Source organism: Balaenoptera musculus, chromosome 13 (assembly GCF_009873245.2).
Source record: "Balaenoptera musculus isolate JJ_BM4_2016_0621 chromosome 13, mBalMus1.pri.v3, whole genome shotgun sequence".
Taxonomy (NCBI): domain Eukaryota; kingdom Metazoa; phylum Chordata; class Mammalia; order Artiodactyla; family Balaenopteridae; genus Balaenoptera; species Balaenoptera musculus.
In genome coordinates, this window is record NC_045797.1 from 71590042 (window position 1) to 71615718 (window position 25677).

The 25677-nt window shown below is 37.5% G+C and overlaps 1 protein-coding gene across 18 annotated transcripts in view; it reads left to right on the forward strand.

The window, feature by feature from the left end:
* The window catches only part of ITSN2 (intersectin 2), a 165137-nt gene that overhangs the window by 13490 nt on the left and 125970 nt on the right, over window positions 1-25677 (forward strand). For 14 of the 18 annotated variants that reach the window (XM_036872696.1, XM_036872699.1, XM_036872711.1 and 11 more), the window contains exon 2: window positions 14327-14390. The exons of 3 other annotated variants lie outside the window; for them this stretch is intronic. In XM_036872696.1, coding sequence (XP_036728591.1) covers window positions 14360-14390 — 31 coding nt within the window. In that variant the 5' untranslated portion in view covers window positions 14327-14359. Of the gene's footprint in view, window positions 1-8860; window positions 8873-9383; window positions 9386-14326; window positions 14391-25677 lie in introns of those variants that run through there. One more of the 18 variants, XM_036872701.1, reaches the window with a different exon arrangement.

A 25677-nucleotide genomic window follows, 5' to 3' on the forward strand; every position in this document is an offset into this window, starting at 1 on the left:
ATTGAAGCTATGTCATGTGGAAGTCTACTAAACTAAGAAGTAACTACACTGGGATTAGAACTCAGTTGGTTGATCTGCTTTCAAAGTTCAAGTTCCAGACTGTCAACTTGCTTGTCCTCAGTGCAGTTGAAAGGATGCTAATCTCTCAGAGTCAAAGCATTTGTGTTTATTAAAGGATATTTTAGTACCTACCATGTGGCTGACAGCTGAGCACTAGGTATATGAAGATGAAGAGACGTTCACAGGAACTCACAGTCTAATAGAGGTGGGCAGGAATGAAAACAAAGGTTACATTACTAGTTGGTATGTAGTTTAATGGAGATATATACAAGATAAAATGAGAATGTGGCAAAGAAAGCTTTTGTAAGTGGAAATGTCACTGAGAAGGTAGGTAGTTACACAGATTCAGAGGAGGGAATAGGAATAAGATGGGGCAGAGGTGGAGGGGGAAGGTATTCCAAGAGTGGAAAAGTAGGCAGAAGATAAACCCTAAAACACCTTGTATGCCATGTGAAGGAAATTAGATTTTTTTTTAAAAAATCAGCTTTATCGAGATATAATTCATAAACCATAAAATTCACCCTTTTTAAGTTTACAGCTCTGTGGTTTTTATTAGAGTCACAGAATTGCACAAGCATCATCACAAATTTTAGAACATTTTCATCATCCAAAAGAACCCCCTATACCTATTAGCAACCTCTCTCCATTTCCCTCCAATACCCCAAGCTCTAGGGAACCGCTAATCTACTTTCTGTCTCTATGAATTTGCCTATTCTGGACACCTCATATAAATGAGAACATAGAATATGTGGTCTTTTGTGACTAGCTTCTTTCACTTACCATAATGTTTTTAAAGTGCATCCATGTTGTAGCATGTATCAGTAATTAGTTCCTTTTTATGGCCAAAGGTTCCATTGTGTGGGTATACCACATTTGTTTATCCATTCATCAGTTGATGGACATTTGGGTTGTTCCCACTTTTGGCTATTATAAATAATGCTGCTGTGAGCATTCGTGTACAAGTTTTTATTTATTTATTTATGTGTTTATGTATTTATTTATTTATTTATTTATGGCTGTGTTGGGTCTTCGTTTCTGTGCGAGGGCTTTCTCTAGTTGGCGGCAAGTGGGGGCCACTCTTCATCGCGGTGCGCGGGCCTCTCACTATCGCAGCCTCTCTTGTTGCGGAGCACAGGCTCCAGACGTGTAGGCTCAGTAGTTGTGGCGCACGGGCCTAGACGCTACGCGGCATGTGGGATCTTCCCACACCAGGGCTCAAACCTGTGTCCCCTGCATTGGCAGGCAGATTCTCAACCACTGCGCCACCAGGGAAGCCCCTCGTGTACAAGTTTTTGTATGGACATAGGTTTATGTTTTCATTTCTTCTGAGTTCATACCTAGGGGTGGAATTGATGAGTTTTATGGTAACCTATGTTTAACATTTTGAGGAACTGCTAAATTGTTTTTGAAAGCAGCTAAATCATTTTACATTCTCACCAGCAAGGTATGAGGGATCCAATTTAGTAGGAGATTAGATTTTATACTGTTGGTGAGCAGAATCACAGAATCACAGTGGTTGAAAATTATTGGATTCTATTGCTGCTTCCCAGATAAGTTCAAGACATATGCTAGGTCAGAAGGCTTTTTCTGATGAATGAAACTAAAATGCAAGTCATTTCCTCAATTCTTGGGGGCTATTGTTATTCCGTTTCCATAGTCTTTGATTTTTATGTATTCCTATAGGCTACTTGTAATCTGAGTTATTAAGGATTACTGAAATTTAGTGTTCATAAACTAAAACTAGCCAATTTCTAGAGCTTCCTGAGGGTTCTTAGTTTTCTTCTAAGAAATCTGTTAACTCTACAAAACTTTGGCAGCACTGAATTGAATTGAAAAATTCCTACTATGCACGCCCACACTGATGGATACTATTTTCAGTGCATCATTGGATTGTCTTGAGTTTGATTTGGTTCCCGTTTCTGCTACTCTTGAATTAACTGTAATTAAAGAATGTTAGATTTAATTTTGTTGACCATTTTGCTCTTGTGTAACTGTTTCATTGCTATAATTTCTCCATCATAAAGTTATTTTTCTACTGGAATATAGGAGCAAGTGAGTAGGTTGGATCTCTTGTTCCACTTAGGTGGGCCATGGTTAGAATAGTTTGAGAATGAATGGACTACATAATTGGACAGATTCTTTTCCACTCTGATATCCCACTCTAATAAATTTTTTAAATGGGTATTAGTGTACATTTAATTAAGGGTCTTAACTATGGAATACATGAATCTCTGAAAGTCCACAGATTGGCTTTGGAAGCCTGAAACCTTTGAAATTGTATGCCACATTTTGTGCATTTGTGTTTTTTCCGAGAGAAACTGGGTTTGCCGAATTTCTTTAAAAAAAAAAAAATAGTCCATGATCCCTCAAAATTAAAGAATTCAGATGGGTGAAGAGAATTTGTAAATTTGTGATTTGAAGTATTTGGGGAAAGTGAGACCTTACTTTGGTTAGGTGTTGCTGTTCAGTGATAGATGTTTTCTGGATACACTTTTTTTAAAAGTGTGACTCATTCCATGTTAGAATATCTCTATTTTATTCTTTCCTGGTAATTTTTGTCCCTGTCAGAACTTGGAGTTTGCCTTTAAAGTCCTCATTGCATATTTATTATTTTATATTCACTTTCTTGAATGATTGGGATGTTCTATTTAAGAGTGTTATTTTTGCTGCAGTGATTGCATGCTTTACTTGAAATGTATTGATATTTAAAAAAAGAGTTAATTGGCGTGCCAGAGTAAGAAAATGTATGAATGCTTTTCTATCCATTGGCCACTAGTTTTTCTTTCCTTTACTCTCTTGTTCTGTTTCTGTTTTGGTGGAGATTGGAATTTACCAGTAACTGGTAGAAGCTCTCCCATGTGGGCCCTGCTCTGGTGTGGCATCAGTTTGGATTCAGTCTCTTTAGGCCTCTGCAGTACGGTGTGTGTGGAGTATACTTTTCCTGTTTTAGCACTGGATGTAGCATGGTTGGATTTGAGATGAGATTGGTGATTTCAGTTAAATGTTTTTGGTAAAACAGACTTGTTACTTAATATTGTTTAAAATAGACTAAGAAATTGACAAGGGAGAGGCTCTGGGTGATTGATATTGGCTACAGGGTTAAAAGATGATGTAGTGTAATACCAATATATTTGGTCTTTGTCCCTGATTCCTGGCACAGAGCTCCTAAAACCTTTGGAATTCCCTGAGTGATAGGAAAGCTGCTTTCCATCATACATGAGCTTATGTTAATGAGGTGACTGAGAGGGGCACCCCTAGATAGCCTCAGCATAAGGCTGGACAACCAGAGAGACCTAGAGGATTAGAGGGTGGGAATTTTCAGCCCCACTCACCAACCTCCAGGAAGAGGAGGTAGGTGCTAGAGTTTGAACTGTTTATACACACGCACACACACCCATACATAATTTTTACGTAGTTGTAATCATAGTGTAGATTTTTGTCTACACATTACATGGAAGATTATTTTTTTCTGTGTTGTTTCATAATTTTCATAAGTTTTAATGGCTGTGATGTTTTTATCTAGTAGTAGGCTATGATTTATTAACCATACTCCTGTTCTCAGATGTTTAGGTTGTTTCAAGTTTTTTGCTATTATAAATAAAACTGTTATGAATATTATTATTTAGTGAATGTATAATAAACATTTATTATACATTTTCCTCAAGAGGTTTTCTTCTAATTCTTGACATGTGCTAACAATTTTGAATATTTGTGTCCTATTCTAGAATTTTGTATTTTTTAGAAAGACATTGTATCATAAACATTACCTATCTACTGTGGCCTTGAAATTATCATTTGTAAATAGATGCATATTATTCTAAGTTAATATAACTTTATTTTCTTGTTCCTTTCTCTGTTAGATAAATTACCTTATTTGTATTTTTTTCTACTGTTGATGACACTGTGATATGCATCTTTGCATTCTATTTTCCTCCTTTGGATTATTTTCTTAAGATAAGTTCTTATAAATGGGCCAAGTGGGTATTTTGTTTTGGGTGAATGTTGCCAAATTTAAAGGCACATATTTTACCTTAAACCTTCTACTTCTGTGGTATTTGCCTTCTTTAAAAAATTGAAATACTTTTTTTTTTTTGGACAGTTTAAAATTTACAGAAAAATTGAGCAGATAGTACAGAGTTTCCCATATACCCTTCTACTCGTTATTGATAACTTACATTAGTACAGTACGTTTGTTACAATTAATGAACCAATATTGGTACATTATTATTATTATTTTTTTTTAATTTATTTATTTATTCATTTATTTCATTTTTGGTTGCATTGGGTCTTTGCTGCTGCACGCGGGCTTTCTCTAGTTGCAGTGAGTGGGCTACTCTTTGTTGTGGGGCGCAGGCTTCTCATTGCGGTGGCTTCTCTTGTTGCGGAGCACGGGCTCTAGACGCGTGGGCTTCAGTAGTTGCGGCACACGGGCTCGGTAGTTGTGGCTCGCGGGCTCTAGAGCGCAGGCTCAGTAGTTGTGGCGCACGGGCTTAGTTGCTCCGCGGCATGTGGGATCTTCCCGGACCAGGGCTCGAACCCACGTCCCCTGCATTGGCAGGCGGATTCTTAACCACTGCGCCACCAGGGAAGCCTGGTACATTATTATTAACTAAAGTTCATGCTTTACTTACTTTTCCTTAGTTTTTACCTAATGTCCTTTTTGTGTGCCAGGACCCCATACCACAGTACATTTAATTGTCCTGGCTCCTTAGGCTCCTCTTGGTTGTGACTGTTACTCAAACTTTACTTGTTTCTGATGACTTTGACAGTTTTGAGGGGTACTGGTTAGGTATATTGTAGTATGCTCTCCTATTGGAATTTGGCTGATGTTTTTGTCATGAGATAAAACAACCATGGACCAAGCAGGCAAATGAACCAGACGTATTCATTGCAATATAAATTTACCAAAATGAATATGTTTCTTGTATACCAAAAATATATAAAGCTAGTATGTCATTTTTGCTATAACCATAAAGTACCTAGAAATAAATGAGATAGGAGGAGGGATCTACTGAAGGATGCAAAAATACGCATCTGAGAATAGCGTCAAAAATTATGAAAAAATAGGATAGTGAGTAGAGAAGGATTTGCATATTCGAACACTATGGTAATTAGAACCCTGAGATAGGAGTACACAGAAAGACCCTCAGAACAGAAATATAGGCTGTGAGTAAACTTAGTGTATAAGAAAAGAGATGCATTTTAGATCAATTAGGAAAAGCTAAATTATTTCATAAATGGTCTCAGAAAAAGTGATAGACATCACTAGTGGTGCAAGAGTGGAGAAAATAATTTAGACTCATATCTGTCTTTCCGTTCTAAAATAAAAATCCAGATCAAATATATAAGTTTTGAAAAATATACAGGTACTAGAAGAAAATTTGGGCAATTTTCTGATGTGAGACAGGCCTTTCTTAGCATGATAGCATACTCAGTAGTCATAAAGGAAAAGATTGCCAAAAAGGTATAACAAAGTTGGTACAACAACAAACTGGATAAAAAGTATTTGTAACATGTTACAAGTCTGGGAGACTGAAAGAGTGAAGTGTGAAATAGTCATCTAAGCGAGTGGGAAAGCAAATGGACTAGGGAAACGTGGACTTGTCAGGCAGGACGTAGGGTCCACTTGAGTTAGTGCTCAGGAATCTAAAGTGAGACCAGTCAGCAACTTCATTTATATAGTCATGGAATAACTAGAGAGTTGGATTTAGAAAAGACTGAGATTTTGCCAGATCTGTAGTCTGTAGCGAGAGAGGAGAGTGAAGTTGAGGGTGTATACAACTAACTGCTTATAATGGTGGACTGTGATATTTAATTTGGGTAAGGAGGGACGTTGGGACATCAGGAAGGGTGTGAGGATATAAGGAAGATTGAGGGACAGTGAAAAGTTGATAAGACCAATAGTTTGTAGGTCCAGGTAGGGTTAAAGAATTGTTGGAGTTAGGAAAGTGGAGAGATGGGGCTGTTGAGATGGTGCTGGTGAAAGGGACATGGCAGACTTGAAATGGATTACAGAAGAGTACAGTTATTGGTAATAACAAGGCCTAGGGTGTGACCTGGGAGTAGATGGCTAAGATAAGATGGAGGGTAAGATTTTTGGAACAAAGGAGGTCAAAGACTTAGAGGCCAAGATATGGGCAGGATCATCTGTGTGAATATTGACATCACCAAGAATTATTTTGGGAATAATGCTGGAGAGTAGATAGTGAGCTAGGTGTTAAAGCAGTCAAGGAATTACTCTGGTGATTGTAGGGGACAGCAGTGAAGGAGGAGAGCCAGTGGTCAAGTCAGATGCATGAAGGTCAAAAGCTGGTTTTCTTTTTCAACTTTTATTATGAAAAATGTCAAACATATGCAAAAGTTTGAAGTACAGTGATCATTTATTTTCTATATTACTTCAGTTAGTAATCTACTTTTTACTTAAATGTGTTTTGTATTTTTGTGGGGGCTTTAATTCTTTTTGTAATAAGGCAGCCTATAAATATGTTTCCAAATTCCTTTCCAGAAAGGTTGTGCTGATTTACATTTGTTTTAGCTAGGTATTAAGACTATACGTTCAGGGATCATTTCTATGGTTCGTATTAGCTAAGTATTGATGCAATACTTATTTTTACAGCTATTGTTACAGTTCCTTGCATTGTTGTTAGCTCTTCAGTATTTCATATGAATAATCTGCCGCCTATTTTCCCAGACCACACTCTTCCCTCTGCTTTTGCATGTACTATTACCTCTGCCTAGAAATTTTTTCCCCACATTCATTCATTTAACAAATGTTTTGATGTATAAGGCATGAGCTAATTTGAAATGCACATGTCTGGTTGATTCATGGGAACTGATTTGCATGTGACCCTCTCTTTTTTGGCCTGTAGAGAGAAATTTGTGTTTAGGCACCTGGGGGCCTGGGACTGTTGTCCCTTTGAACTCTCGTCTGGGCCAAAGAAAAGGTTTACTTTCTCATTTTCTCAACTTCTTTTTCCTCTTCTTCCAAACTTACATATATTCATCCTTACCACTTTTCCTGTCTTTTGTTCTGTCCCAGAGTCTAACTTTATACTCTAGAGCTGTCAACTTCCACTTTCTCTGGACCCAGACTTTTGTTAGGTAACCTCCTTTCCTTTTCCCTTTTCAAAATTAAATCTCTCTCTCTTCCTCTAAAAGTAGTTTTGTTCTCCCATCTAAAAAGTAAACCCTTATAATCTTTCCTCTTTCCTAAAGCCTCTTATCTCTCCTCCCACCCGTTTTTCCCCTTCCCTTAACAACATACGTCTTGAGTCACCTACATTTCACCTCCCGTTTACTGCCTAATCTACTTCAACTTGACTTTTACAGCCAGCTCACCATACTGGAACACTACTCACAACAGATTGCCAAAACTAATGGCTTAGTCATGACTTCTGTGACTCTTCATGTTTGATGAATAAATATGTGGATGAAAGAAAAAATGAATGAATAGATAGATGGGGAACAGGTATGGAGAATATATGTACTCTGTAAGTTTCATATTACTGCGAGAACTATAAAGAAGTAGGTATTTTGCTTTAATCATTCTCTCGTGGAACTGACCTTGATCTCCTTGGGAATCAGATGGGGAAAGAACATTTTTTCCAAACTAATCAGCAAGTTTGGAGAGTTGCCTTTTATGTATGTAGCACATGAAGTGGAGGAGGCACTGGAGAAAGTTTTACAAGATATGCCTTCAGGAACTTGATTATCTTGCATTTGAATGTCAGACCTTCAGTCAAATTATTTACACTAATCAGCATTCAACCAACATAATTCAAAGTATAATTGAAAAACCCAAGCCTTTCTCCTCATCCCAATAAAAAGCCTTTAGAATTCAATGGGAAATAAACCTTTATCTCTAAAAGTGTACTTACAAGAAAAAAAATAAATAAACAAGTTACAGAAGGGCCATGTTGCAAGGAACAATTTGGTTTAAAATCCACAGCTCCGATGCCTGCAGGATTTCAAGGAAGTAGTTTGGAGCCTGCTCTGCTTTCTTACCAGTTTCTTTTCTACATACGTATTCAATTCAATACTACCTTTATCCATGCCTCCCTCGCTTTCTTTTTTTTTCTCCTATATCTCAACCATCTTATTCATTTACCCAGTTCATTTGTTTAGCAAGTAGATCTGGTTTAGGCACTAGGCATAGAGGTAAATAAAAATGGTCTGTGTCCAGAACAAGTGAAACAGGCAAACATGTGAAATTGGGATACAGTATGATAAATGAAGTTATTGTGGCATGAACAGTGTTATGGGCATACCTAGGAGATAGTGACTAACTACCTGAGAGGACAGAAGTCTTCCAAAGAAGAGGTGACATTTGAGTTGGGAGTTGAAGAATGAGAAGAAAGTGTGGTGAACGTGACAGAGGGAACAGCTCTTTAGAAAGGAATAGGGGAGTGAAAAAAACCTCTCTGCTTCAAGGAAAGGTTGGTGTACTTAGGACATCTGAATCTAGGGGAAGTGTCTAGACATGCGTGTGGTAAAGTAGATTGGGGTGGGATTTTGAAGGGTGCCATATTTCATACTAAGAAGTTTGGGCTTTAACTTGTAATCAGTTGGCGAATTTAAGTAGAAGGGCATCAGTGGATGTTGTGGAAAAAAGTAGTAGCTCTGTGGAAGGCAGGAAGACCATTTTAGGAGGTTCATGCCCTAATTAATGTAATGACCCACTTACTGAGTCACAATCTCCCGGTGATGGGCCTGGGAATCTGTAGAACTAGAAAATGTTCCAGGTGATATAATCAGGCAGTTGGGAAACTTAAAAACAAAGCATTGGACATTAGAAATGTGGTTTCTAGGACCAGTTTTGCTACTGACTAGCTATTTGAGCTCATAGAAGTCTTTTAGTTTTCCCATCTTGAAAATTGAGGGTTTTAGACTAAATAATTACTGTAATTGTTTCCTTATGATTCTGTGCTTCTAAACAAATCCAACCTTAATTGAACTACTTTTTATTTATAATGGCCACAATTTTTTTTCCTGCTGGGTCTTACTGACCCTTTGTAGAAGAAGGATTTCCTACTCCTATTCAAGCATTTCTACTTTTCTCTGCCTTAGTATGAATATATTTACCACATTCTCCAAATTGCATTTGGATTATATTAAATTGAAGCAGTGGTCTTTGCCTTATGCCTGCTATCTACCACACATATTTTCTTGGTTTCTAAAAAGGTAACAATGTCTGTTCTCCACTTATGAGCAGGAAAATCTCCACATAAATATTCTAAAACCATTGATAATTAGCACAGTGTTCAGATTATATGATAACTGCAAACTGCCAAGATTGCCGATCATTACATGTTACCCCCTTTAAGGAGTAGAGAGAGGTGTTTATTGGATGCTGACTTCAATCACACATGCCTGAAACAGACATCAGCCCTGTAATTGGGGAGATGCTAATTATCCTTTTCTTTTTTTTTTTTTTTAAAAGATTTATTTATTTTATTGATTGATTGATTGCTATGTTGGGTCTTCGTTTCTGTGCTAGGGCTTTCTCTAGTTGCGGCAAGCAGGGGCCACTCTTCATTGCGGTGCGCGGGCCTCTCACTATCGCGGCCTCTCCTGCTGCGGAACACAGGCTCCAGACGTGCAGGCTCAGTAGTTGTGGCCCATGGGCCCAGTTGCTCCGCGGCATGTGGGAATCTTCCCAGACCAGGGCTCGAACCCATGTCCCCTGCATTAGCAGGCAGACTCTCAACTACTGCGCCACCAGGGAAGCCCTGATTATCCTTTTCTTCCTCTCAGAGGGTTATACCAAGAGGTAAGAAATAATTAACACTCCCTAATTTATGTATGTGATTGCTGTAGACCTAAGTGTTGGAGGGCGTCTCTGGCTTGTGTTTCTTTCCCTTAGAAATGTAGCAAGAGGAAGTTGATCTGCTGCTTGCAGGAACCTGTGACCCACTCAGCATTAATTATTATCCCCATTTAAGAGAGGAAAAGGCAGATAAAGTCCATGGGAAGTGCATGGGCTTTAGAATTAGACAGGTTTAGGATTGCATCCTGGCTTCATCACTTACTAAATTTTGGCAAGTAATTTAATAGTTCAGTTTCTTCAAGTGTGAAATGAGTACAGTATCTCTGTCCTTCAGGGATATTGTGAGGATTATTAGTATTATCAAAGGTACCTAACATTGTCTGGCACCTGTTAGACTAGTCTGCAAGCTCCTGTGTGTGAAGCTCCTTGTATAGAACCTGAAATATTTTAGATTCTCAATGACTATTGAACAAGACAGATAGATAATTAATAAAGTGTACTGCATTGATAGTAAGCACGTAGTAAATAGTAACTTTTATGATTAATTAATGTAAAAATGTTGATTTTTTTAAAAAACATCAAATGTATCTGTTGTATTTTTCAAATTTTCAGTTACTATTATTTCTCTGCAAATATAGATTAGAATTGTTAAGCGTGAAGTAATTATTCTACAACAGGCCAGAGAGAATTGGTATAAACATAACAGATATGAAATGGTAGACTTTAAAAGCTTAATGGTTCTATGGATGGACCAAGAGAATATCATACTAAATGAAGTAAGTCAGGCAGAGAAAGACAAATATTATATCACTTATATGTGGAATCTAAAAAAATAATACAAATGAATCTATATACTGAAGAGAAACAGACTCAGACAGAAAACAAACTTATGGCTACCAAAGGGGAAAGGGAGTGGGGAGGGATAAATTAGGAGTATGGGATTAACAGATACAAACTACTATACATAAAATAGATAAGCAACAAGGATTTACTGTATAATACAGGGAACTATATTCAATATCTTGTAATAACCTATAATGGAAAATAATCTGAAATATATATACACATACAAACATATATATAAATAAATTTTTAAAAAGTCATCTGAACAATCCAGATACAGTTGGGCAAAGATAATGTAATATTTTGCATTAAAAATTCCTAACTAGGGCTTCCCTGGTGGCGCAGTGGTTGAGAATCTGCCTGTCAATGCAGGCGACACGGGTTCGAGCCCTGGTCTGGGAAGATCCCACATGCCGCGGAGCAACTAGGCCCATGAGCCACAATTACTGAGCCTGCGCGTTTGGAGCCTGTGCTCCGCAGCAAGAGAGGCCGCGATAGCGAGAGGCCCGCGCACCGCGATGAAGAGTGGCCCCCGCTTGCCACAACTAGAGAAAGCCCTCGCACAGAAACGAAGACCCAACACAGCCATAAATAAATAAATAAAAATTTAAAAAAAAAAATTCCTAACTATAGCATATATAAAAGTTTAAAAAAGAAGCTTATTGATTCCAAAAATTATGCTACCATATTCAGATGTTACCACAGTCAATCAGATGTAACCTACGTACATACATGTTATAATGTGGTACCGGCGTGCATGGGTGGCTAAATCCCATGTACCAGGTGAAGAATATTCTGTAATACCAGTACCTTCAGCTTCCCTAAGAGGATTTGCCCTCCCTGCCCCTCACATTATTTGATTCATTTCTTTGGTTTTATTTCAGGATTATACCTGTGATTATTGAGCATTTGTTACGTGGCATTCTGTTGTATTCACAGAGTACATGATGACTAGCTAGAGGTTCTAGATAGATGATCTGTAAGTTTTAGACCTAGGTCTAACTGATAAAGGCTTTGTGACTGTGGGATCCTATTCCTTATTTGTCTTTTGTAAGCCTGTGCTTTTTCTTTAAGCTATCTTTGGAAATGCACATGCTTTTATGCAGTTATAAAATGCATTGTAGGTAATGCTTTTGAAGGATTTCTCCCACATTTAAAAAATCTCAGGAGGGGGGTGTGGGATGAATTGGGAGATTGGGATTGACATACATACACTGTTTATACTATGTATAAAATAGATAACTAATGAGAACCTACTGTATAGCTCAGGGAACTCTATCCAGTGCTGTGTGGTGACCTAAATGGGAAGGAAATCCAAAAAAGAGGGGACATATGTATACGTATAGCTGATTCACTTTGCTGTACAGTAGAAACTAACACAACATTGTAAAGCAACTATACTCCAATAACATTAATTTTAAAAAAGTGGATGCAGTAAACATATTAGAGTACAAAGTTAATAGTTTGCAATTACAAATTAATCAAGCAGAATGAAGATTAGAACAAAAAGGAGTCAAGGAAATCTTTTTAAAAGTTATACTTATGGTAGCAATTATTGTTAACTGTATTTTCAGATATATTAAAGTATATTTTGCCTACAAAAATAAATTAAAAAAAATAAAATTTGGGGGAAAAAATTCTCTCCTAATAAAACAGGGGTCCTAGCTACTGCATATCTTAAGTCAGTAGTTTCTTTGCAAGATTTGGCTTATTTTGGTTTAACATTACTTGTAATAATTTAAAATTGGGGAGGTAAAAGTGTTATACTTGTTTGTAGAATTTCTATAGTTGAGGAAGTTGTAATCAAAACTTGATTTATGAAATTTCCTTCTGTGTTCACTTTATTTAGCTGGTGACACCACGCTTCACCCAGTCTCACAGAGTATCATTCTGGGAGTCGTCTCTTTGCTTCCTTTTTCTCTATGATCTCTTATGTCTAAAGAGTCCCTGAGTTCCACCTGCTTTAAACACTTCATTGCTTCTCCAGTTCATCCCTTCTCCTCTCTTCCTGAGGCCAGTGTTCTAGATCAGGTGCCAGATAGCATTCTCATCTGTGCCAGATATTCTAACTGATCTCCCCGATGCAGTCTTGGCCTTTTCTTCACAATTGAGTGTCTTATTTTAAGTGAAATATGACTGTGTCCCTCCTTAAAACCTTTTAAAACTTGTCAGCCACAGGTTCAAGTACAAGGTTCTTAACATTATAGTTATAACTAATTCTTACTCACCTGTTGAAGCTCTACACAGTACCTCCTCTAGGAGTTCTTGACCACCCCACCATAGTTTAGGTATTATTTTTCTGTATAGTAAGCAACTCCAAACCTGGAGTTAACATTACCTTTTGAGAAAGGAGTGAAGAAAACTAACTGGTACATGGGTAAAATTTCCTCCTACCTAAGAAGAGTGTAGTGACAGGTGAAGTCTAAGTGTTGTAAAAGGTTTAAAGTTCCATTGCAGTGAAGCTTAAAAAAAGAATGTGCACTTTGAGAGGGAGGGTGGTATATCATGGTAACATACAGAAAAGCTGGGAGTCAGAAGACTAAAACTGGCAGTGCCATTCCAAGCATTATTGGGGGTTTGCTCATCCCTGCTGCCCAGTCCTTGCTTACCCTGTTGTGTAGGTAGATGTGTCAGACTGCTGATGCCTGATATCGTTAAGCATTTTAATCACAGTTAAATCCCTTTGCTCACCACGCAATGATCTGGCCAAAATTTAGTAGATGATTGTTTGCTTTATAGGAAGAAAAGCTGCTGTTTGTTCTCTTAGCCATTAAATTTATCGTTGTAAATGAACAAACTGGATTTATATACCAGTTTTTTCGTGACTTACCTTGGTGGACATACTGGTATAGTCATCTTTCTCCTTGAGCACACTGCATTCACTATGATATGGTACCTTGTAACACTTCTTGGCAGCTAGTCAGCCAACTTCTCTGGTGACACCTTCCACCACGACATGCAACTCTTTATGCCTTCTTTGTTCAGATGGCTTGTGCAAACATTTTTCCTCAGGCTTCTAAAAATGTTAATATTTAAATGAGAAGCCCGCGCACTGCGGCATGTGGGATCTTCCCGCACCAGGGCTTGAACCCATGTCCCCTGCACTGGCAGGGGGATTCTTAACCACTGCGCCACCAGGGAAGCCCAACATACATGTTTTAATAGTTACTTTCAGTCCATTTTTATAAACCTGTAGAACTTCATTACAGCTATGCTACATTTATTTTGGATATTTTTCTTGTTTGGGGATTTTTTTTTTGAAGAAGAGTATTATGGATTTCCATGTTATTGTACAATTAATTTATAGAGTTGATTTCTTTGAAATAAATTCTAGCCTAGTTGTAACAACCCTTCTCTTTCCCAAGTTAATTTCTACAAAATTGGTTCATGCCAAAGGTTTCTCTATTAAGTATTTGCTATTAAATATGACTGTTTTTCTATTAAATAGTTTTATTTTAAAGGCAGCACCATTACCCAACAAAATCTCCTACCCTTCCCCAAATGTAAATTCTGTGTTCGGCAGCAGCCGAAGCCCTGCATTGTTTTTTGTTGGAAGTGTGAGCTGAAGGGGACAGACATTCCTGCTCCTTAGCGGAAGCACTAAGCTGCAGTCTGCCCTTGTTGTGTTATTAATGGCACAATGTTTTCATGTTGTAGATGGCTGAGTGCTAGCAAGGAAAATTCAGGACCATGATGGCCCAGTTTCCCACAGCTATGAATGGTAAGTAGCTTCGTGCTTGTGGCAAGATACAGAGGTTATGAGATTTTTTTTCTTTGGTAGAGGTTATAAAATATCCATTTAGATATTTTTCCTTAAACTTACAAATGAAAAACTTAAAGTATTCTTGTTGAAAGTATTTAGATAGTTTATTTCAGAACACTGCATGTATCTTCTATTAGAATATTATGCAGTAAATCCCACGGCTCAGTATAAGCATGTTCTGCAGTATCATCTGGAATGTGGTGGCTTGCCTTTGAGCAGTTAAGGATAACCTAAACAAACATTGTGTTTAATGCGTAAAACTGGAGGACGAAAAGCTTAGTGCCATAAGTGGAGAATATTAAAGGTGTTTTTGATAGCATGAGATGATTGTAAACTGATTAAACCAGTAAATATTCAATTATTAATATACATATAAAATTGGTTCGTTTTCCCTTTTATAAAGGATTATGTGTGCCTATACCCAGTTGTTTAATAGAAAACATATTAGAGGAAAATGTTTCGGTAATTGCAATAATAAAAAGTTTTTAAAGTTTTTTTTTCTGATTCTAGCTTTATTTCCCAGATACACATTAATTACCCTTAATAGGTCTTGTTACTGTGTATGTCATTTATAATTGAGAATATGCATTATATTTTTAAATCACTAAACAAATCAAAGATGCTGAGTTCTTAATTTTGAGGTAAATTTTGTTAGCTAATTAAAAATATAAAGAAATAGAGGATCCAGTCAATAACTCTTTAACACTTGAATTGAAAACCGTAATAGTAAAGAACACTAGAAGGAAAAAAAGAGGAAAAAATCACCAATAATTCCACCACCTTCACAAAGGGATTGTGTTAATGTTACTATCTAGTATTTGATCAGTTACATTTAAAAAAAAAAAAATGTTCTCACTCATAGGGCCAGATCAGTACATTGTTTTTTGTTGTTGTTGTTGTTTTAAATTTATTTATTTATTTATTTTTGGCTTCATTGGGTCTTCGTTGCGATGCGCAGGTTTCTCATTGTGGTGGCTTTTCTTGTTGCAGAGTACGGGCTCTAGGCGAGCAGGCTTTAGTAGTTGTGGCATGTGGGCTCAGTAGTTGTGGCACGTGGGCTCAGTAGTTGTAGCTCGTGGGCTCTAGAACACAGACTCAGTAGTGTGGCACACGGGCTTAGTTGCTCTGCGGCATGTGGGATCTTCCAGGACCAGGGCTCAAACCCATGTCCCCTGCATTGGCAGGCGGATTCTTAACCACTGCGCCACCAGGGAAGCCCAAATCAGTACATTGTTAATAAAGAAAATGTATGTTGTATATCTAAAGTTTTAAGACTCAGGATTGACCTTGTGAGATTTAGAAAAGTTTTAGAAAAATGAATTATTTGCATAAAACGTAAAAATAAATTCAGATGTGTGTAGGATTCTGTCATTTAAGGATGGACTTGAGGTAAGGGTTTTGTTGTTTTTTGCCTTTTCACATGTGAGCCTTTGTCCTTCTCTGGAAATGGTATGGGATTATAAAGATGATTTGAGGCCATGGATAATTTTTTGAAATTAATTTTTTTTCCATAATGAGTGATAAATGTTAAGTTTAGAGTCAGGGTAATAATTGTAGTAGTAATGTGCTCTACTCAAATTTGAGGATTTCTATGCCCCATACAAAGGAGTTTGCTGTAAACACATTGTTTAGTTATAAACTTCAACCAACATGTTAAGCAGGTTTATAAACAAAATGAACATGAAAGCGGGCTTCCCTGGTGGCGCAGTGGTTGAGAGTCTGCCTGCCGATGCAGCGGACGTGGGTTCGAGCCCTGGTCTGGGAGGATCCCACATGCCGCGGAGCAACTGGGCCCGTGAGCCACAACTACTGAGCCTGCGCGTCTGGAGCCTGTGCTCCGCGACAAGAGAGTCCGCGATAGTGAGAGGCCTGCGCACCGCGATGAAGAGTGGCCCCCACTTGCCGCAACTAGAGAAAGCCCCGCACAGAAACGAAGACCCAACACAGCTAAAAATAATAAAAATAAATAATTAATTAAAAAAAAAAAAAAATGAACATGAAAGAAATCAGTACAGACCTGGTCTTTCTTCATTTTGGTTTTTTTTTTTCCATTCTCTGAACATTTACGGATCACTTTGTAGCTCGTTGTATTATACATAAAATATTGGAAACAAATGATGTTCAATAACAGAAAAAAGATTACTTGAATAATTGTCTAAAATGTTGTAAAGTTAATTTAGGAGTAGTATATAGGAATAAAGATAGTAATTTTTTTTTTAAATTATGGAATAAGATATCTTTTTTATTTTTTTAATTTTTATTTATTTATTTATGGCTGTGTTGGGTCTTCGTTTCTGTGCGACGGCTTTCTCTAGTTGTGGCAAGCGGGGGCCACTCTTCATCGCGGTGCGCGGGCCTCTTACTATCGCGGCCTCTCTTGTTGCGGAACACAGGCTCCAGACGCGCAGGCTCAGTAATTATGGCTCACGGGCCCAGCCGCTCCGCGGCATGTGGGATCTTCCCAGACCAGGGCTCGAACCTGTGTCCCCTGCATTGGCAGGCGGAGTCTCAACCACTGCGCCACCAGGGAAGCCCAAGATAGTAATTTTTTTAACTTTTTTTTAAAATTTAATTTAATTTTTTTATACAGCAGGTTCTTATTAGTTATGCATTTTATACATATTAGTGTATGTATGTCAATCCCAATCTCCCAATTCATCCCACCACCACCACCCCCCGCCACTTTCCCCTCTTGTTGTCCATACGTTTGTTCTCTACATCTGTGTCTCTATTTCTGCCCTGCAAACCGGTTCATCTGTACCATTTTTCTAGGTTCCACATATATGCGTTAATATACGATATTTGTTTTTCTCTTTCTGACTTACTTCACTCTGTATGACAGTCTCTAGATCCATCCACGTCTCAACAAATGACCCAATTTCGTTCCTTTTTATGGCTGAGTAACATTCAATTGTACACATGTACCACATCTTCTTTATCCATTCATCTGTCGATGGGCATTTAGGTTGCTTCCATGACCTGGCTATTGTAAATACTGCTGCAGTGAACATTGGGGTGCATGTGTCTTTTTGAATTATGGTTTTCTCTGGGTATATGCCCAGTAGTGAGATTGCTGAGCCATATGATAATTCTATTTTTAGTTTTTTAAGGAACCTCCATACTGTTCTATAGTGGCTGTATCAATTTACATTCCCACCAACAGTGCAAGAGGGTTCCCTTTTCTCCACACCCTCTCCAGCATTTGTTGTTTGTAGATTTTCTGATGATGCCCATTCTAATGGTGTAAGGTGATACCTCATTGTAGTTTTGATTTGCATTTCTCTAATAATTAGTTGAGCAGCTTTTCATGTGCTTCTTGGCCATCTGTATGTCTTCTTTGGAGAAATGTCTATTTAGGTCTTCTGCCCATTTTTGGATTGGGTTTTTTGTTTTTAAATGGTTACAGAGTTTTATTTATTTATTTATTTATGGCTGTGCTGGGTCTTCGTTTCTGTGCGAGGGCTTTCTCTAGTTGCGGCAAGCGGGGGCCACTCTTCATTGTGGTGCGCGGGCCACTCACTATCGCGGCCTCTCTTGTTGCGGATCACAGGCTCCAGACGCGCAGGCTCAGTAGTTGTGGCTCACGGGCCTAGTTGCTCCGCAGCATGTGGGATCTTCCCAGACCAGGGCTCGAACCCGTGTCCCCTGCATTGGCAGGCAGATTATCAACCACTGCGCCACCAGGGAAGCCCGTTTGTTTTTTTAATATTGAGCTGCATGAGCTGTTTATATATTTTGGAGATTAATCCTTTGTCCGTTGGTTCGTTTGCAAATATTTTCTCCCATTCTGAGGGTTGTCTTTTTGTCTTATTTGTAGTTTCCTTTGCTGTGCAAAAGCTTTTAACTTTCATTAGGTCCCATTTGTTTATTTTTGTTTTTATTTCCATTACTCTAGGAGGTGGATCAAAAAAGATCTTGCTGTGATTTATGTCAAAGAGTGTTCTTCCTATGTTTTCCTCTAAGAGTTTTATAGTGTCCGGTCTTAACATTTAGGTCTCTAATCCATTTTGAGTTTATTTTTGTGTATGGTGTTAGGGAGTGTTCTAATTTCATTCATTTACATGTAGCTGTCCAGTTTTCCCAACACCATTTATTGAAGACACTGTCTTTTCTCCATTGTATATCCTTGCCTCCTTTGTCATAGATTAGTTGACCATATGTGTGTGGGTTTACCTCTGGGCTTTCTATCCTGGTCCATTGATCTATATTTCTATTTTTGTGCCAGTACCATATTGTCTTGATTACTGTAGCTTTGTAGTATAGTCTGAAGTCAGGTAGTCTGATTGCTCCAGCTCTGTTTTTTTCCCTCAGGACTGCTTTGGCTATTCGGGGTCTTTGTGTCTCCATACAAATTTTAAGATTTTTTGTTCTAGTTCTGTAAAAAATGCCATTGGAAATTTGATAGGGGTTGCATTGAATCTGTAGATTGCTTTGGGTAGTATAGTCATTTTCACAATATTGATTCTTATAATCCAGGAACATGGTATATCTCTCCATCTCTTTGTATCATCTTTAATTTCTTTCATCAGTGTCTTATAGTTTTCTGCATACAGGTCTTTTGTCTCCCTAGGTAGGTTTATTCCTAGGTATTTTATTCTTTTTTGTTGCAATGGTAAATGAGAGTGTTTCCTTAATTTCTCTTTCAGCTTTTTCATCATTAGTATATAGGAATGCAAGTGATTTCTGTGCATTAATTTTGTATCCTGCAACTTTACCAGATTCATTCATTAGCTCTAGTAGTTTTCTGGTGGCATCTTTAGGATTCTCTGTGTATAGTATCATGTCATCTGCAAACAGTGACAGTTTTACTTCTTCTTTTCAATTTGTATTCCTTTTATTTCTTTTTCATCTCTGATTGCCATGGCTAGGACTTCCAAAACTATGTTGAATAATAGTGGTGAGAGTGGACATCCTTGTCTTGTTCCTGATCTTAGAGGAAATGCTTTCAGTTTTTCACCATTGAGAATGATGTTTGCTGTGGGTTTGTCGTATATGGCCTTTATTATGTTGAGGTAGGTTCCCTCTATGCCCATTTTCTGGAGAGTTTTTATCATAAATGGGTGTTGAATTTTGTCAAAAGCTTTTTCTGCATCTATTGAGATGATCATATGGTTTTTCTTCTTCAGTTTGTTAATATGGTGTATCACATTGATTGATTTGCGTATATTGAAGAATCCTTGCATCCCTGGGATAAATCCCACTTGATCATGGTGTATGATCCTTTTAATGTGTTGTGGGATTCTGTTTGCTAGTATTTTGTTGAGGATATTTGCATCTATATTCATGAGTGATATTGGTCTGTAATTTTCTTTTTTTGTAGTATCTTTGTCTGGTTTTGATATCAGGGTGATGGTGGCCTCATAGAATGAGTTTGGGAGTGTTCCTTCCTCTGCCATTTTTTGGAAGAGTTTGAGAAGGATGGGTGTTAGCTCTTCTCTAAATGTTTGATAGAATTCACCTGTGAAGCCATCTGGTCCTGGACTTTTGTTTGTTGGAAGATTTTTAATCACAGTTTCAATTTCATTACTTGTGATTGGTTTGTTCATATTTTCTATTTCTTCCTGGTCTAGTCTTGGAAGGTTATACCTTTCTAAGAATTTGTCCATTTCTTCCAGGTTGTCCATTTTATTGGCATAGAGTTGCTTGTAGTAGTCTCTTAGGATGCTTTGTATTTCTGCGGTATCTGTTGTAACTTCTCCTTTTTCATTTCTAATTTTATTGATTTGAGTCCTCTCCCTCTTTTTCTTGATGAGTCTGGCTAATGGTTTATCAATTTTGTTTATCTTCTCAAAGAACCAGCTTTTAGTTTTTTGATCTTTGCTGTTGTTTCCTTTGTTTCTGTTTCATTTATTTCTGCTCTGATCTATATGATTTCTTTCCTTCTGCTAACTTTGGGTTTTGTTTGTTCTTCTTTCTCTAGTTCCTTTAGGTGTAAGGTTAGATTGTTTATTTGAGATTTTTCTTGTTTCTTGAGGTAGGCTTGTATTGCTTTAAACTTCCCTCTTAGAACTACTTTTGCTGCGTCCTACAGGTTTTGGATCGTCGTGTTTTCATTGTCATTTGTCTCTAGGTATTTTTTGATTTCCTCTTTGATTTCTTCATTGATCTCTTGGTTATTTAGTAATGTATTGTTTAGCCTCCATGTGTTTGTGTTTTTTACATGTTTTTCCCTGTAATTCATTTCTAATCTCATAGTGCTGTGGTCAGCAAAGATGCTTGATATGATTTCAATTTTCTTAAATTTACTGAGGCTTGATTTGTGGCCCAAGATGTGACCTTTCCTGGAGAATGTTCCATGTGCATATGAGAAGAAAGTGTAATCTGCTGTTTTTGGATGGAATGTCCTATAAATGTCAATTAAGTCTATCTGGTCTATTGTGTCATTTAAAACTTGTGTTTCCTTATTAATTTCCTGTCTGGATGATCTGTCCATTGGTGTAAGTGAGGTGTTGAAGTCCCCCACTATTACTGTGTTACTGTCGATTTCCTCTTTTATAGCTGTTAGCAGTTGCCTTATGTATTGAGGTGCTCCTCTGTTGGGTGCATATATATTTAGAATTGTTATATCTTCTTCTTGGATTGATCCCTTGATCATTATGTAGTGTCCTTCCTTGTCTCTTATAACATTCTTTATTTTAAAGTCTATTTTATCTGATATGAGTATTGCTACTCCAGCTTTCTTTTGATTTCCATTTGCATGGAATATCTTTTTCCATCCCCTCACTTTCAGCTGTATGTGTCCCTAGGTCTGAAGTGGGTCTCTTGTAGACAGCATGTATATGGATCTTGTTTTTGTATCCATTCAGCAAGCCTGTGTCTTTTGGTTGGAGCATTTAATCCATTCACGTTTAAGGTAATTATCGATATGTATGTTCCTATTACCATTTTCTTAATTGTTATGGATTTGTTTTTGTAGGTCCTTTTCTTCTCTTGTGTTTCCCACTTAGAGCAGTTCCTTTATCATTTGTTGTAGCGCTGGTTTGGTGGTGCTGAATTCTCTTAGCTTTTGCTTGTCTGTAAAGCTTTTGATTTCTCCATTGAATCTGAATGAGATCCTTGCCTTGTAGAGTAATCTTGGTTGTAGGTTCTTCCCTTTCATCACTTTAAATATATCATGTCACTCCCTTCTGGCTTGTAGAGTTTCTGCTGAGAAATCAGCTGTTAACCTTATGGGAGTTCCCTTGTATGTTGTCGTTTTTCCCTTGTTGCTTTCAATAATTATTTTTTGTCTTTAATTTTTGTCAGTTTGATTACTATGTCTCTTGGCATGTTTCTCCTTCGGTTTATCCTGCCTGGGACTCTCTGCACTTCCTCGGCTTGGGTGGCTATTTCCTTTCCCATGTTAGGGAAGTTTTCGACTATAATCTCTTCAAATATTTTCTCTGGTCCTTTCTCTCTCTCTTCTCCTTCTGGGACCCCTATAATGCGAATGTTGTTGCATTTAATGTTGTCCAAGAGGTCTCTTAGGCTGTCTTCATTTCTTTTCATTCTTTTTTCTTTATTCTGTTCTGCGGCAGTGAATTCCACCATTCTGTCTTCCAGGTCACTTATCTGTTCTGCTGCCTCAGTTTTGCTTCTATTGATTCCTTCTAGTGTATTTTTCATTTCAGTTATTGTATTGTTCATCTCTGTTTGTTTGTTCTTTGATTCTTCTAGGTGTTCATTAATTCTTCCAGGTCTTTGTTAAACATTTCTTGCATCTTCTCGATCTTTGTCTCCATTCTTTTTCCGAGGTCCTGGATCATCTTCACTATTGTTATTCTGAAATCTTTTTCTGGAAGGTTGCCTATCTCCACTTAATTTATTTATTTTTCTGGGGTTTTATCTTGTTCCTTCATCTGGTACAAAGTCCTCTGCCTTTTCGTCTTGTCTATTATCTTTCTGTGAATGTGGTTTTCCTTCCACAGGCTGCATAATTGTCAGTTTTTTTAAACTTCTGAGGAATTGACAGCTAATGCAGACTCTAGTACTTAGGAGGTACTTATCCTCCTACTTAGTTTATAAAGTAGCTGAAGATTGAAGATAATCTTGTATATATCTAATTTAAGTCCAATTCAGGGTTTAAGATCTTTTTGAAATAAGCATCCATGTGTAGCACAGAACCTTCAAAAGCAGTGTTTGCTCCTTTAATAAATTCTCAGTTATTGATTGGGTTAAATTTTTTTCATGCCCAGTACCATTGGAACTTGTCTCTAAGTGCTCCTCCTACACCAAGCTATTTGTCTAAATACTTCTGACACAGTCTTCAAATTTTGCCATGTCTACTTTATCATTCTGAGACTAACCACAGACGTTTTAGACTTTTTTGGCTCTTAGAGCTGTGTTGTCTAATATAGTAGCCATTAGCTACATGTGGCTATTTAAATTTATATTTAGATTAATAAAAATTAAATTTAAATTAATAAGAGTTAAGTAAAATAAAAAATTCAGTTCCTCAGTCACACAGCCACGTTTCAAGTGCTCAAATCCATGTATGGCTAGTGACTACTGTATTGGACAATGCAGATACATCTCAGAAAGCTCTGTTGAACAGATATTCTTTTCTTAGTCTGTTTGCTTCACCTCCCATCTCCTTAACAGAACTAAAAAAGATCATTGCATTGTATTTTTAACCACTTGTGATTTTTACTTCTGGTGTCTTCTGCAGCAGCAGAATCATCCTTGCCAAAGCCTTCCTTAATCATGGTAGGTTTGCTTTCTGCTTTTCAAAAATTTAATGAAATTTTAAATACAGAGGGCATGATATATGAGCCATAAGGTGATAGGCAAGAGGCCACTTCAGATACATGTTGCTACCAGTTGATATTGTAGTGTAATGTGGCTTGTTTCAGTCAAAATTATGGAGGTACTAAAGACTGGTTATGTGAGTATGAAGTGCTGAAGTCCATGACAGTGGCTTTGTCTAAAATGTGGAAGAGAGAAGGGAGAAGGAGAGAAAAGGAACAGCTAGTGGCTTTAGGAGGAAAAAAATACCATTTTTAATTTTAGAGCTTTATTACCTTTTTAGAATTTTAGAGCTCGTTACTGTTTTCAACTGTGTAATTAAGAAATTTTTGTTGAGCATTGGACCTGTAGAATCAGCTATAGTGTTGTACTGCATATATAACAACCCAAGCATTTATTACTCAGGTCCCTACAGTTGAGACTTTAGTTCTGTCTACACCAGTATTCCAGTTGTGTTTTAGAGATTTAAGTTAGTACTGGGTCAACATATATCATTTGACTATTACTTTTAATTGGAGAAATGTACCAGTGAAGGCTATTTCTGATATCATTTAATTTTTATAGCATACAAGTGGGATATAACCTTTCTGAATCATGTATGTTCAGAATTATGTGTTAGAATACTGCTGTGCCACTACCCAGCTATGCAGCTTAAACATGTGGAACTTATTTGTGTGTGTGTATGAACATATGCATATGTATGTATATCTATATATGTAAAACAGGGATGACACTACTTACTGCATGGGATCTAGCATACCGTGGATGTTCTGTAAACGTGTATTTTTCCTGCTACATAGACAATAAGAACATATTTGACAGAGCCAGTAGATGAGACTAAGCAACAGAAATCTTTATGAAAATACCACATTTTCAATTTAGTGATGAATTGAGGGGCAGTGGATAGAATTGTAATAGATTTCTAAAGTGATCATCAGACAATGTAAAAGATTTTAGATTTTTAAGGAAATATTGAAAACATCAACCCCAAAACTTAGGTTTTCCTGCCTTTCTATAAGACTTATGAATAAATGTAGATTAACCTTAGGATATATTTTACTTGAAGTTCAAAATAATAGACTGTTGGCTCTTTAAAAGGTTCTGTTAGTATATATTCTAAATAAGAAAGCTAGAATTGGATCAACTATTTTTAAATTGGCTTTGAATTACATATATTTCATAGTTTTCTTATTTCTATGTGACTTTTCCTTTCTGTAAAATTCTAGTGCATTAATAACTTATGTTTTAATATGGTCATTTTTGGGGAAGTGTTCAGATTTGAAGACTATTTGAATACTACTTAAAAATTATTCCTTCTCATATGACTTAGAACATTTTTATTCTGTTAGTAACATTAATCATGATAATATTTAATCATGATTGTTGTGTGTGACTTTCTTGGCTGGTGGTGTCCCTTAAATATTAGAAAGTCTCTGAGCTCATTTAAGGGGTTCATTTTATTTTTGTACCACTCGTCCTTACACACATTGGTGCCCTATAAATGTTTGTTGAAAGAATGTACAATATATGAAGGTGTCAAGGTTGCTGGTTGGAGTCATGAAGAACTAAGCAGTAAGCATTATCAGATAGGGTGAGTTGGCCACTGCAAAAACAGGTACCCAAAGAAGGGTGAGGAGATAGTAGTATATAACAAAGTGTTATAATGTGATAAGGATTGACACAGATTCCCTTCTGCTGCAACAGACTTCTCTGTAGTCTTAGGATAGCAGTCTGTCACTGCCTGGGGATGATGTATGTTAGAGCAGCTCAAGCTTCCCCAACCAGACTGTTCAGACTTAAAATAGTCGTAAGGTTTCTGACTAAAAAGCCTCACTTTCAGTATTTTCTGGCAAGAGTACCTTTATCACAAGAAGAGCCTGAGAAATATTTTAATGCTCTGCCTTCTCCTTAATTATGTTGTTCCCTGGGATTGGGTTGAGTAAGGAAACTAATTTATTTAGCACTCTCCATGTGACAGGCATGTGTTAGATGCTTTATATTTTTGTTTTAAGTTGGGTTTATTGAGATATAATTCACCTCTTTTTAAATATTTATTTATTTATTTATTTATGGCTGTGTTGGGTCTTCATTTCTGTGCGAGGGCCCTCGCCAGCCGCGGCAAGTGGGGGCCACTCTTCATCGCGGTGCGCGGGCCTCTCACTATCGCGGCCTCTCCCGTTGCGGGGCACAGGCTCCAGACGCGCAGGTTCAGCAATTGTGGCTCACGGGCCTAGTTGCTCCGCGGCATGTGGGATCCTCCCAGACCAGGGCTCGAACCCGCGTCCCCCGCAGTGGCAGGCAGACTCTCAGCCACTGCGCCACCAGGGAAGCCCCTCACCTCTTTTTAATACAGTTTGATGAGTTTTGACAAATGTATATAGCCATGTAAATTGGGATATGGAACATTTCCATCACCTAAAATTTCCCTTTGTCCCTTCACCTTACCCTTAGCCACTGTCAACCACTGATCAGATTTCTGCCTCTATAGTTTTGTCTTTCCAGAATATTATATAAATGAAAT